This window comes from Emydura macquarii, unplaced genomic scaffold, assembly GCF_026122565.2.
Source record: "Emydura macquarii macquarii isolate MOO-44397 ecotype Brisbane River unplaced genomic scaffold, CSIRO-AGI_Emac_v2 contig_554, whole genome shotgun sequence".
NCBI classification, from domain to species: Eukaryota; Metazoa; Chordata; order Testudines; family Chelidae; genus Emydura; species Emydura macquarii.
In genome coordinates this window covers 4,647,518-4,662,160 of record NW_027130691.1, presented here as the reverse complement: position 1 = coordinate 4,662,160, position 14,643 = coordinate 4,647,518, and the positions used below count along the sequence as shown (strand labels likewise).

The following is a 14,643-nucleotide window of genomic DNA, read 5'->3' as shown; positions in this document are numbered from 1 at the left end:
GAGACAAAACAGACAAACTGCACAGCAGCAGCAGCAGCAAAGAGGGTATTAATTGCTCTGGCTCAGCAAAAAGTGTCTTCTGCATTGTTTCAAGGACTGGCACCTTCCATGTCCCCTATAAACCACACAGTGTTTGGGCTGGGAAGAGTTAGAAGTTACATAACGAGGAAAATTTAGCCCTGAACATGACACAGTGTAGCTATGAATGGGGTGCATAGCAGGAACAATAAGAAGTTAAGGTTTTTTTTGTATATTCAGGACAGTTCAGAGGTGGCCTATGTATTTTCGCAGTGAGGTATCCAACAGAATATGTGCCATTAGTAAACCTGAAGAAAGGCAGGAGTTTGTAAATTGACTAAGATGCTAATTAACGTGATAGGCACATCTCAGATTAGGAATTGCTAATAAGAAACAATGCAAATCACTTACAAGAAGTAAAAGTAGCCCCCTTTCAATGCTTGCAGTTTTTAGAGTAGGTAGCAGTTGTATTTCAGCGATGACAGGGGGAACCGGTATCAAAGGTTGGCCATGGAGCAGTCATACTGTAGGGCTTGTCTACGCAGCCAATGGCTGAGTGGCAACGCCAGGATGCAAATGTACAGCAGACAAGCTGGTTGCTCGCTCAGTGACATCCCCTGTAGCTGCTGCTGGAGGGCTTTTGCTGCAAGGGAACTGTGTCCACACAGTATTACTCGGCAGTCACACACAGGCTTGCCGTGCAGAAACTTGTCCTGTAGACCAGACTCTACTCCTGCCCTTCAATCTTATGCCAGGGGATTAGGTTACAGGGGCAGAAGGTACTCCTAACAGAGGGCTTGGTTAATGTCAGGGAGCTAGTGCTGTCAGGTTTTCCCTTAGAAAAAGTTGCAGGACATGCTTAAGCCTGAGGAAGGTGCTTCTGCCAGCAGCAATATGACTAAAGCCACAGGAAGCAGAGAACTAACATCTCAGCTGAAAAAATGAAGACACTAAGGATGCTTCCAGCAAAAGCAAGCATTTATTAAGTACCAGAGAAACCAAATAAAGGTATTAGACAAGTGGCAATCAACCTGGCACTGGCAGATGTCCTGGGGCAGAATACTATAGCTACACCTATCTTGTTCTCTAAATGATGAAGCCTAAATAGGATACCTTATTCATGGGGAAAGCTGGAGGGTGAAAACATGGAATAAATTAACTAGAACTGCTGAGCTGACAACTTGGTTTTGTCTGCAATATTTCTGATGCAGGAGATTCTCTTGAGCAGAAAGAATGCAGTGTAAAATTACCAACCACTGGCCTTTCCCTTTTGTAAAAAACAGTTACACTGCAAGGAAAGATAAAGAAGATCATCCCATAAAAGTGGGGTGTAAAGAAGAATTTCTAGTAGTTTTAATTCTGAGGAGATGCAACTTCACGTTTAGGTTTTCTATTTTCAGCCTCAAGTAATAAGGACACAGAATACAGCTGAAAGGATGCTAAGAATCTTCTTAATGCTGTGTAATGTACCAAGGTGGATACCTGACATGTACTAGAATAAATACTGGATTCTTGTTTTCCAATGCTCAGAATAATTTTACATTCTGAATGAGTAGCCAAGTAAAATTAAAAAAAGTCCACAAGCTACGCTCTGCTTAGAAAGATAAGCTGACTAGACAGACACTGCTAGTTCATGTAGAACACAAAAACGATGATTAGAAAAGCTCGAGTTCCAAGCCAGTGTAATTGTCACTAAAGCAAGTGCAGCACTTCATTCTTTTAACTTGTTCTCTGGGCCCAGGGATCACACTACTCTTCAAATCAGTCAAACGTAGATGAAGGTTATTTATTGTTGACACATTTTTCCTGTAGGAAGAAGCTTCATTTACACAGCAGGGTGTAAACAGCATTGACTAAAAGTTTGTTAAATGCAACCATAAATAACTATAATAAATAATATACATCAAGTAACTTTACAGCACACATTTCAGGGCCAAGATGTGGATATGCTTTACTCACATGTGCTTTCTGGAAGGAGAAGCAGAAACATTAGCAGCAGTTATCTTACTCACAGCTGTAATCGTATCATTGGAAAGGATTGGCATACCAAGTCCTCAAACCCCTACCAGTGAGGTATTTGACTGAATTTTGAGTCCACTCAAGTTGCTAGGGGTTTGGAAGGAGATACTTAGACAGTACAAAAATGCTATTCAAACTCCCAGAAAGAAAACCAAAGCATTTGTCAGAAACAGTAGTTCTGCTTTGAAACTCAGTGCTATTCTTCATGTTCCCCTTGCTCAGCATCTCTGGGAGAATGCACTTTTTGGATGGGAATAAAGTCATTTTAAGCAACATATCCTGCTTAGTTTTCCTCTGGTCTTTGTAAACTTTACATATGTTTGCCTTTGTCTGAATGACATTTCAGCTACATCTATGCTTCTACCAGAAAGTGGACAAGATTCAAGAGTATATATTATTCCTACATGTTTCAGGGGGAAGGGAAATGCTACAGAATGGGAAGAGTTTTCTTAACAAGGATCTGGAGCCGCTGTATGCCGACAACTACTACTTACTACTACCACAGCTGTCTCACACACCTTTCCATTCACTCACAGCACAACAAGCAGATACATACTTGCTTAGGGGCTTCTCTGTGTTGCTCTCACATCCTGCTCTCCAAACATCACACACTCATAATAATTCCCAATATTCACAATAATATACAAAAAAAAATACAGCTTTTCAATTCCCATTACAACTGACAAGCCAAACAATTAGTGTAGGTCTGTCTTCTAAAGAGACATGTAATACCCACCTTAAAGTACAGTCACACACACAGATGTGATCAGATGTGCACCAGAAGGAAAAGGACTAACGCGCAGCTCAGTACTGGCACTTAACTTACATATAGTACTGAGCCCAGGAGTACAGCAGTCACTTCAATGTTCTCTTCGGTTATTTAGCATAAACAGGCTTTTCATAAGAGTTCACTTCTAAATGGCTTACAAAGTGACGTCTCACTTTTCAATACGCCCAAGACAGGGCAGCGCTTCTTTGCATGAGTGAAGGAGGATATGTGTGCTTTGCTTTACCGCTGCAGAACACATTCCATAACATACAACATTTCAACATACAGAATTGTTACCTCCCCCTATTCCACCATCATCTTTCCATATAAAATAGAAGCTACATCTTCAGTTCAGCAACTTTGTGTCTTCGCCCCCCCTTCCAGGTGTCACATTTTTAGGATAATTTGCTTAATTTTAGATAAATCATTTTTGAGTACAAAAACAAATCTCAGGTGCTTTAATCACTGACTAGTTAATATTTCGAACATGGACTGTGGCATTTTACACCAGAGAGAGAACCCACTTAGTTTCTTCCGATATTTAAAAATTAAAGATTAGTGAATAAATTTTTGTCAGTAGGTTTAGTATCAATACAGGAAGGTCTTGATTAGGACCTAACTCTATTATGGTCATTCCCTGTTCTGGGTCTTTCACCTACCCAACTCTGAAGAGGAAAGTTTGAAAATTAAACACTTAAATTTACTGTGGCGGTTACCAGTGTGTTCAATTTGCATTTAAATAGTCAACCAATAACATTTCAGGAGGATATATAAAACACATGTAATTTGGAGGTATGTTTTCTGTTACAAAACCCAAGAGAGTGTGTGCTGGGAGTTCAGTGTATCGAGTACAGAAAACGAACCCTCTAAGCTTTCATATCACAGGTACATTGTTCTGATTTTATGGAACAGGTGAAGTGATTTGTAAAAAATTAATTCAATTTTTGTACTCAAATGTTTTAGAGGGAGAATGAGCTCTAATCATTTAGATCTGAGTTCTCAACCTCAGAATACTCAAGTTTGTTGTGTTTGCATGGGCAACACAATTCTAAATTAAAAAAAATTAGAAATGTACATGTTCAAAGGTCTTTTAAAATTAAATTATAAACATCAAACTGGTCTGTACTAAACTGTCCTACAAATATTTCACAAACAAGGCAGCAAAATAACCAGTCCACCACAAAGTATACAAATACAAAATGTAAGTCTTCCAGTAATTACTGTAATGGGAACAAAAGTTCAGAAAATAAATAAGTCTCCAATTCTTCACATAGTTTCACAGGAGGTATTTTCATGGGAATCAAAGGGTTTCCAAGAGAGCAGAGTCATGAAACGAGCTCCCAAAAGTATCCCTAGCCTTGGTCTTGCTCAACTCAGCCGCTAAGTGGATCCTCTCTGTAGTGAACAGCATACCGGAGCTTTTCCAGCATTATATCCAGAGAGGAGTATTGAGGAAGCTTTATCATGAACATGCACGTTTCAACACGGATGTACCGAGAATCTGGGGAACCTGTAAAGAAACCACATGGAGACTTGTTAACAGGCTCTGCACTTTTAAGTTTTAGTTAAGCTTCCTATTCCCAGGGTGTAATTTTTACACCGTTGATATTAACACATCAAGGTAATGGAATCCTGCAAATTCTAGGTTCATGAGACCCACCATAAAGCACAATGGAATTTATACTGTTAAGTATGGTGGGGCTAATACTTGGCCGACAGTACTGTTACTTGAAAAGCATGGACCTTCTGTTTTACATGAGTCACATCACAAAATTTCACCACATTCCCTGCCTCTGCCATACATGGCCCAACTGCAGGTATTCTGCGTCTTTAGAAGATTTATTTTTTGCTTGAAACATCTGATTAGAGCATAGCTTAGAACAGACATTCTCTCTCTTGTCGTAATTACAACCATTTCCTAACTGCATTGTGTTTTTTCTTTCTTCTGCAGGCTTGTCTACACAGTGGGATAATGTGCACTACAGAAGTGTGATTTCCAAAGTGCACTACTGTGTGTGTGAACTGGTCTGTGCAGATCCCGCTGATGGGCACTAAAAGTTCCCTAGTGCACGTAGAAAGCACTAAGCTAAACAGAACTCTGCATCATGTTCATGCGCTTTAGAAATCACGTTAGTACGCATTACTCCACGGCATAGACAAGCCCAGAGTCTACTGGACAAAGAATGTTCTAAAAGGCAATGAGGGTCTCACATCTAAAAAAAGGTCACCAGGTAAAGGAGGCTGATTGTATTTATACAAATGTACAGAAACCAACGTACCTGCAGCTCCGTCTGGGGGTGCAATTTTCATGGGATAAGGTGGGACATGTGCCGTATCCGGGCCCCCATCTTTGCATGGGCATGTAAAGGGGATTCGTTCCTGGTTGCAGGCAAATTTTATGAATTTGCAGAGTTCTTCCTGAGTAAACATTTCTAATGCACCCCAGAAAAATTCAATATGTTGGTCTGTTTCCATCAGCCCCACCTGATACATGGTATGTGCCTACCAGAAGGAAGGGGAAGGACAGTGAAATTAGACACAGACGAAGAACATGATGTATATTACTCTCCTTTTCAAGTCTTCCATCACTTTTATTTTAAAGCACCAGCGATAACGGAAATCAAACACACCAGGATATCCTAACCAGTCAGTTTTACCAGTACAAGTACTACTAGAAACTGAGTCACTCAAACTGTTGCATTGTGTGCAGTGAGTACCTGGAATTTTATATCATTCTATCCCAACTGCTTCTTAACAGACTGACCTTTATACAGACCCTTTCTAAACCGCTTCCAGGCCGGGTTTTTGTACACTGTTCTATACCAGCTCAAGGCTGCTGCTGTGGCAAGGCAAACATCTGAAGAGATATTTTAATACAACAGGTTAAAGATGTTTGGTAACCTTCTCAACAAGAAAACAATCCCTCTGTGGTGCATTGCCTATAATACCAACATTAAAGTACTTCATAGCCAATGTCAAGTAATTCAGGGTAAGTACATATTTGCAGAAATTATCTATATTCGGTTATTAAATTTTAAATAGCTAAAATGACAAAGAGGCAGGTATTGAATAGAGTTTAGTGACGTGGAGAGTTTTCGAAATTGCTAATTGTTGCTTTTCTTGACACAGAAGCAACTATCTATGTGAGAAGGTGCTTACCTATTCATTACCCTAATTTTAGACGTGTGTATTCCAAAGTGATGTCAGACCCACATACCTTTAGGAACTCCAGGTTAATGTAAGGTAGCCCACATGTCCTTAGCTCCATTTCTAGAGGGGTCAGTGTTGTTAGCAGCTGCAGGGGTATAATAGATCCTAGCCCAGCACGCACAGCCGTCATGCAGTCAGGATTTTGCAGTTCACGCAGCCTCAGGTTCCGGATTGCTGTTGCATATATGTCCTTATTTTCCCACCTGACAGAAGGGATTCAGAAAGAAATGAGTCAGAGGAAAAATCTGACTCCCCACTACAGTCTGCAATCCCATTTCCTGGGTTCCTTCTGATGCCATCTGTTCCCAATTTAACCCCACAGCCAGCAGCATCTGCTGCTCCTCGTAGTTGCCCTTAGTTCTCATGTGCACACACTCAACATACCCCTATGACTACTAGGAAGTGGTCACTGTGCAGTGTGCTTAGCCCTCCGTTGCTTAGAGATGAACAGCAGCATGCTGGAGGTTCCCAGCTCTTGCCAGTCAAATGTCCCAGTGTTCCCAGCACTCCAGATCTCACCACGTTACAGCAGCATCACCATTTAGCTGCGGGTTGAAAAGCCGTCACGCAGAAACTTCTAATCCATTTACCTTCATGAAATCCTCCCGATAATGGTTTTACTCACACGACGGGTATGTGCCTGCCTCTAGGACACAGCTCCACCTCTTCGCCAGTCATGCTCAGGTAGGTGAACTTGCAGCACGGTTTGTTAGGACAATCAGGGCTCTCCGTCGCTAGATGCTGGGATGCGATTTCGGCACACAAGGCCTCCAGTTCAGTCTCATCGTTGATCTAGGATGACACGTGACAGTGGTATCGAGTAACTAGCACTTTACTGTAACTTGTGCTTGGTGATCTCTCCAGATACCATGCCAACAGGTGTAAAAGGGCCCCAATGACATTTTACATCATCCACTGACAACGGCACAGACACTGAAAGGCAACTTGTCCACAGGCATTCATGGGTATGAGGTGAGTTAGCCTCCATTTGAGGCTAGCACTGTAAAGATGACTAATGTGCTGTTAAGTTTCACATGCTGCATAAAGTGAAATATTTCACAGAAGGACCAGATGGGCCTATAATTTGACCTGCATTCCAGCTGTGAGGAGCCGCTGGGGACTCTAAAGGTTATGCTTAAAAAAAACTCCAAAACTATCTCTGTGCCACAGAGAATGTTTTAAAGATAGAGCTGCTGCTGCTGCTGAGCCAGCACGATCGGACAGACGCTGCTGCATTTCCTTCCCCTGCTAACATCTACTTTGTGCTGTGCATAAGGACAATGACAAATTCTATTCGAAACAAGGAGTGACGGGAAATGAACGTTTACCAAACAGAAGAATGCCAAGTTACAAGGAAAACCAATGTTAGTTTTCAAATTTCTAAGGGACTGTAATAGGGTAGTTTAAAAACTAAAGAGCATTTCACAGACAATTTCAAGTCACTACTGTTTGTATAGTTCTGTGCATCTCACTAATATCTGTGCATGGGATCAGCCAATGCCTGCTATGTTTTGAAACACAAAGAGCTCAGAGTTAAGTAACTAACTGATTCACAGCATTAGGTTTCTCCAGTTTACTGAATTGCTGAAGGTTGGATCAACACATTAGCCAAGTAAAACCTGTTGCTACTTATTACGGAAGCCCTAACACTAGTGGTCATGGCACCTAAAGATTAGTTGTAAGAGAAGTTAAAAGTTCCTTGTCTCAATTTAAGCAGAGCACAGCCATCCTGGGGAGGGCTGGCAACGCATGATTGAGCTGCTTTACCATGCTGACAGGATGTAAAATGACAAACTCAGGGTCTCAACTTGCAATTTTATGCCTTGCACCCACATTACTGGTGGGGGAATTCAGCACCACTGCATGTGTAGAATTCCTGGCCCCTGCATATTTCTTTGCTTCCCCGCAGACAAATGACTTTTTGACAGGGAAGCCGCAGCACAAGTGCATCCTTTCGGTCGCTGGGAGCAGAGAGGTAAATCACCACGGGAGAGAGGGGCTGGGGATGCCCTGGTCAGTGTCTGCCAGGTCAGACCCACCACCCCGTCTGTCCAATCCCCCTGCATCCAGACCCTCTTGCTGAGCCTCACCGCAGCAAGCCCCCAGCATCTTGCTGAGCCCCATGCCCCCACACCTATCCCCTCCCCCGTCCCCTCGACACGGCGGTGAGGCTGCACCTGACCCAGCGTAAGAGTTGGGCCTGCGCCAGAGGTCCATGCCCCGGGGGCGGCAGAGACTGCAGCTTGAGACTGGCTTGTGCTCCCCACTGCCATGCTAGAGCCTCCACATTTATTTATCGACAAATGAAATGTGCAGAACTTTGCAGAACTTTAAACTCCTGTGTGCAGAATTCCCTCAGGTGTATCACAGGGAGCCCCACCAGCCTCTACTAAGTGTTTGAAGGCTCAGCTCCTCAGCTAGGCAGTGCAGTTACTGCAGGGCTTGCTATCAGTTAGCAGCTAATGCTCCGTGCACAAGGGCTGCGGGTAAAGGAGACAAAGAAAAAGGAGGGGAAAAAATTACATTTTCAAATTTTTTGACATAGTTGTAGGTAAGGATGTCAGCTTCCTGGAGATCAACATCTGGATCCAGTGGCTCTCCTACTAAGGTCTTCCAGAATGAGGATAAGAGATCCAGTGGAAGAGGAACATCTGCTCTAACTCCAATGCCCAGTAGCTGCCCAAAGAAATGAAGTAACTGCTCTTCCGCATAGGTGATTGGGCTAGGTGTCAGAATATACTTCCCCTTGTAAAACAAACAAACAAACGTTCCAGGGTTAGGGAAAACGCCAGAGGTGGCTATTTTTAGAAAGTAAGATGTGTCAGGTGAGAGGTTTTCATAACCATGCTGAAGATGGTTTAGTTGTCTGGAACAGGATTTCCCAAAGCCTGGGGCCAGGAAGACACGTGTATGTTGGCCTTTAACAACACATTGTTGTGTTGAAGGGGGGCTCTGATTTTAAAAGTTTGGGAAACTTATCTCGTTTTTTTGTATGAACTTTAATAGTTTAAGGTCTAAAGCATACAGTGTTTGACATCCCTGCGGTAGTTTACAAATAGAGCTGCCTTGCGCTTCCTGCAGTCTGCTCTGCAGAACATCTGAATGCCTCACCTCAGGAGCAATGCGGGGAAGGAACCATGCCTCAGTGACTGAAAGCTCTCTGGGACAGGGACCGTGTTTTTACTTGTTTCTGTGAAGTGTCTAGCACCCAAAACGGGACAAATTCTAAGACCCTTACTCACACTTACTCCACTGATTTCAGTGAGGACACTTGTGCAGTAGGAGTGGCAGTATCTGGCCCATAAATATCTTCTCATGAAGAAATACCAGAGACTGTCTTGAAATCAAACACTTTAAAGGAGGCTTTGGATGAGACGAGCGTTGTTCAAAAGGTCAGAACTACAGTGTGTAGCTGACAGACAAGCACCTTACTTTTTGTGGACATGAAGCACATTTTCCAAACACCATGTAGGGGAACTCACCGACACATTCCCTCCAGTCATTAATGGGAGCTGTATGGCTAACTCCCACATGCACCCCTTTGAAAACTCCCCTCGCTGTCAGCAACTGAGAGCAGACTAATCCTGCCCCAGTCACTGAGTGCCGAGATCCAGTATGCCCTTAGGATGAGCGAAGCACTTTCTGGGAATTCTGCCCTGGGATATCGTACCTTATTCTTATTGACTGCAGAGCTGGGGCAGAGCAGGAGCAGGGAGAGCGAGGAGCTCTGCAACTCTTTACACACCTGCCACAGGAAGTGACGAAATGAGCCACCTGAAAGAAAGATGCAAAGCTTTCAATGTAACAAACCACACCCTCCCTCTGGACTCGCTCCTGTTGCCTTCTTGTCCACAGTGAGCTATCCCCTCCCCCTGTAATCAACATTTAACTCAAATTTCTACATGTGAAACACGTTTCATTGTGTCTATAAAATCGAGGGTGGGGAAGATGGCAGCCATCCCTAGCCTGTTCATACGTCAGTTGTTTAACTACAGAAAAGGACATTCAGTAGATTGCTTTCTGCTTCGTTCTCAAGTAATGGTCTTGTCTTCCATCGCTATTTGTTTATTGAGGATGATCTGGAGGAATGCAATACCTTTGTTATTTCACTTGGACTGCATGGGGAATTCAGAACCTCATTAAGATAGAAGGAGCTTTCATAGTGACGCAACACGCAGGCAGTGTACTTACAATACAGTTAAACGCAATGAGGCAATACAGTTGGAATCTTTAAGCAAACCAAGTTAAGTAAGCATCACAATCTATTTACAGGTATTGTTATTCTTCATAATCATATATCTTAAAAAGAAAAGACAGATCTAATACTTCGAGGGAATACTTCCAACAGCTCTTTAATGACATTTGCATGCACCTATAACATCATGCAGTTTGACAGAATTGAGTACTCAGTAGTAGGGAAAGCGTTAACTAGAAATTCTGTTTTTCCATCTCCCATGCTATCTCCAGTCATTAACCTCCTAAAACAACCCATTAGAATCAGTACATGGAGACTGCATCAATCTAGCAAACAGGAATTGATTTTCTTCTCTCTAATAGTTTGAACTTTAAACCTTCCTTGCCTTTGCATATGCCCTATGCTGGCAACAGATCAGTAGAAAAGGAAACGTTTTCTTGGGTCATGTAGCAGTGTCTCTTGGAGATCCCACCCAAAACAGTGTACAGCACTGAAGAAAGCATCCCTTTAATCCAAAGTTCGGTGGGAAAGTAATTTCGATAAGCCTCTCCCTAAAGTCAGTATGTTCAGAAAACTAGTTTGGCTCAGATGTGTCATTTTTACATTGTTTTCACTATATCACAGATTATATAAATTAAATAATGTCTACTCAGGTGAGCCAAGCAACTGTTTGATAGTTTAGGCCCAAAGTTTAGGCTTTTGTTTTTCCCCCATCATAAAAGGGAAACTTTAGGAAAATGAAGCAATTTTTTTTCTTAATTTAGACCTTTCCCCTGGAGTATCTGCAACTCAGCTATTGTAACATGGGGCTAATCACAAAAAACAAAGTGCAACTGGCCAGTCTAGTCTCATTGTCCCAGCCAAGTGGGATTCAAAAAACAAACACACCCAGTGCTGGGAGAAAAGGAGGCATCTCATAGTCAGTCGTATTTAACCAGAAAAATTCTCTCTTAACAAATGTTCTTTTAAGTGTAGAATCACTGCAGTGCCACTAGGGATCTGTCCCTGTACTACGTATTCACTCTGAACACATTAATTTTAATGACACTTGGTCCTAGTAAAGTTTACAAACTCAAGTCCTCTCTAGCATGAGTTCTCCCTGCCTTTTTTGGTACATTCTAATCCACATACCCAAGGCCACATGTGTTATTACTCTTCTGTCAAACTATTACTTACTTGTTCCATGGACCTCCTCCCCAGTGAAGCGAATGTTAAAGGCATACGTGGGATCGCCACCGCTGGCTAGTTTAACACAGAGCTGAGAGGACGGCACACAGGCTAGCTGTCTAGCTGCCTGGCAGAAGTAAGAATTCTCTGAAGAACGGATCTCCCCTGTTGAAAAGAAACATTTTAAAAAACTGGATCTGCTCGGAGTATTGTGGGTTCCTAAGAGTCTGAACTTGGCTATTTTAAGGCCAATTGGAAATCCCAGGCAGTAAATGAAAATTCATTTGAGAGAGAATAAATGGACATACCTCCCACAATTTCTAGTGGATCCAAGGTGATTTCTGGGGCTGCGTGATCTGCTGTTCTTTGCACGGTGGCATTGAGCACTCGATTCATTACCGTCACCTTTGTGTCATAAAAGATTAAACCTAAATAAAGAAATACATGTTTTGGTCACTATTGGTCCTTCTATCATTTTATTTCCTGAAATCATCTGATGAACAACATTTTGGGACTGATTTAATTTTCTGTAAGCAACAGTGTAAGAACTGGCCAACCCAAACAAACTTTTGGACATTTTTTTATATTCAGCGTTAATATTTATCAAAAGAAACATGTCAAGTCTGGACTTTATCACGATATTTCTGTAGAGGAGATTTCTTACGTTAGATGAATGTTTTCTGTCAGCCAAATCATCAGCTGTGCAAGAAAAGCACATTTCTAAATAACTTTCTGAAATCTGGCCTACTCTGGGGGTGATACCACCCCAACAGGAAGACAAGATCTAAATAAAACTGTCTCGTGGCACCCCAAATCCATACTCTATGCACAGGCAGTCTTTGAACACTCAACTTCCACATCTTAGGTTTGCAAGTGCTCTTTTCAGGGTGGGTAGAGCATGTATTTCTCAAGAGTAAATGAAAAGATCGATCTAGGTAGGGTAGCCTAAATCTTTTACTCATTTTATGTTTCTTATGAAGGCTTCTGCGAGTTACTCCGAATGTCTAAGTGTGATAAATACCTTTCTAATCCTACCACTTCTGTGGCAGTTAGCAGGCGGACCCATTCTGAACCCTCGACCATACTGTATACTCCTGTGCCTAACACCTCATTTCAGTCCTATTGTTATTTATATCACAGTAGCACGTGGAATCCCCAAGCAGGATGAAGGTACATTTGTGCTAGGCATTACACAGACAGAACAGCCTGTCTCTGTCTCCAAATCCACACAATCTAAATATTCATGTTTGTAAGAAGATAGAGTAGCCTCCTTGTAACAGCAATTCCCATGGTGTTTTTCAGAGTACTTCAGCAAGGTCATTCGCAACATAGCACTGCCCTGGCTGGTTCTCCCTGGTCCAGGAAAACACAAGCAATAGCTCTTACTCATGTTGTTTTTATGTAGTCACCCCATTCAGGCAGCGTACTGGGTTATCTGGATAAATAGTGAAGGCAAGGAGCTTTTGCCAGGATGGTGACCCCCTCTCATTTCTGAGGTAAGCGCGGGTTAATATTTTCTCCAGTCTGTATCAGAGTACCCCATGAACATGCTAACTTCCCCCAAGGATCAGACATCCACAGAACTCACGCAGTCCTTGAGAAACTGACCTTTGGCCTCTTGCAGTAAGGCAGCAATGCTATTCGTGTACATTTCCGTCTGTCGCAGCTCCACCAGCGGTAGGAAGAATGTCTCCAGCGTGGTGTTCAGAGACTGAAGCAGTGCAAAACGCAGACGCAGACTTTCAATGGGAATATCTAAGAGGGGAATAAATCAGGAAGAGAAGTAAAGGAGAGGACAGGTGCCCCCTACTGGCATAGTGACCTAGTAACCACAGACTGCATAGGCCACGGAGACTGAACTACACTCTTGTCCCTTAGGAGATGGCCCTGCAGGCCAGGGGTGAGACACTGATGAGGTTTTGCATGAGGGACGCTTGCACCACCAATGCCTATGTTGTTCCTTTTCTGTGGTGAAACAGTGGACTCCAGTTTCCAGTTCTGTGAATCCAGTGTCTTTCAGCAGCACTGAATTCACAGCCCTTCATGAAGTGTTTCACGCTGAATCCATACACAATCTAGAACCCTGAACTGAACATGAACGCAAGGTGTATAAAGTAATGATTAGAAACCCGCCCATTAGTGCATACTCAGCAGACAGGAGACTCTGGGATCAGCTGTGTCAGCTGGATCCAAATAAACTTCATGGGGGTGCAGTCGCGCTGGGGTAATTGCCAGATGACGGCAGAGTCGGTTGATGTACTGAACAAGGGCTACGTCCATTTCCAAAGTCCACTTCCGGGAGGCTTTTTGTGCATGTCTTGCATCAATGCAGGCACACCTGAAGAACAAGGGGATTAGAACTGTTAAAATCCAAATGCTACCCTGGTTATAAACAGACTGCATTAACCATGAAGCCAGGTGGCTTTAGATCTTTCCTTCTTTTCCCTTTCCCTAAATAGCAGCTCCTTTAGTCCCAGACACTAGAATGCTTCAAGTATAAGAGAGAATGAATCATTATCAGGCCCCTTCCCTTGCCTGTCTTTCATTACCTGCTTACTAGGCTTACCCACTGCACTGGGATCTCTCTACCCTGAGCTCTGAAGCAGACAAAGATATAGCAGGCAATTTGCAGCTCAATACCAGGGAAGAGGATGGATCCATTTAAGGGACTTCTTGGCTTTGAAATGATAACAGGGAAGAAAGTAATGATGGCTAAACATTCTGCTCTGTTCTGGCTCCCTCAAAACAAGTGGAGAAATCTACCAAAGCAGGTTCAACACCATGAGGCCCACAATGCAGGTTTGATAAGGCATGACGCCTTTAAATAACGTTCTAAGACACTATTGATCAATTCTCTATTGAGGCCGTGTAGCCATGTCCAGACGTCTATTTAGCGTCAATGAGGTTAAGACCAGCTGTAGTAAAACCGACCCATTCCAAACAGATTCAGATTAAGCACTTGATTCTATACCACTTTTACAAAACATGCACCACACCTTTCAAAATGAAGATCATATCCACAGGACAAAATAGCTCTCCATACACTACGGACGTCCTGTTTGGCTCGATCAACAACAAATCTGTGAAATCCATCCAGTGTCAAATATTTCTCTTCAGGAACTGACAGAAGAGATGTAAGAACCAAACAATTAGTACATTTTTTTCTGGTAAGTTACATCATGCAGGCTTATTTCCAGAGGGTTTGTTTTTGTCTGGCTATCCTGAAACTCATGTCCTAAATTCTAGCTACATGCCAGCTTCCCAC

At 42.7% G+C, this 14,643-nt stretch overlaps 1 protein-coding gene across 5 annotated transcripts in view; it reads right to left on the bottom strand.

The window, feature by feature from the left end:
- Nucleotides 1–1,778: 1,778 nt before the first annotated feature.
- HECTD4 (HECT domain E3 ubiquitin protein ligase 4) overlaps nt 1,779–14,643 on the bottom strand; it is a 102,837-nt gene continuing 89,972 nt past the window's right edge. For all 5 annotated transcript variants that reach the window (XM_067539499.1, XM_067539501.1, XM_067539500.1 and 2 more), the window contains 11 exons: nt 14,375–14,498; nt 13,526–13,716; nt 12,987–13,133; nt 11,687–11,806; nt 11,388–11,543; nt 9,687–9,790; nt 8,540–8,761; nt 6,642–6,808; nt 6,024–6,219; nt 5,086–5,308; nt 1,779–4,316 (listed from right to left, as the gene is read on the bottom strand). In XM_067539499.1, coding sequence (XP_067395600.1) covers nt 4,180–4,316; nt 5,086–5,308; nt 6,024–6,219; nt 6,642–6,808; nt 8,540–8,761; nt 9,687–9,790; nt 11,388–11,543; nt 11,687–11,806; nt 12,987–13,133; nt 13,526–13,716; nt 14,375–14,498 — 1,787 coding nt within the window. In that variant the 3' untranslated portion in view covers nt 1,779–4,179. The remainder of the gene's footprint in view (nt 4,317–5,085; nt 5,309–6,023; nt 6,220–6,641; nt 6,809–8,539; nt 8,762–9,686; nt 9,791–11,387; nt 11,544–11,686; nt 11,807–12,986; nt 13,134–13,525; nt 13,717–14,374; nt 14,499–14,643) is intronic.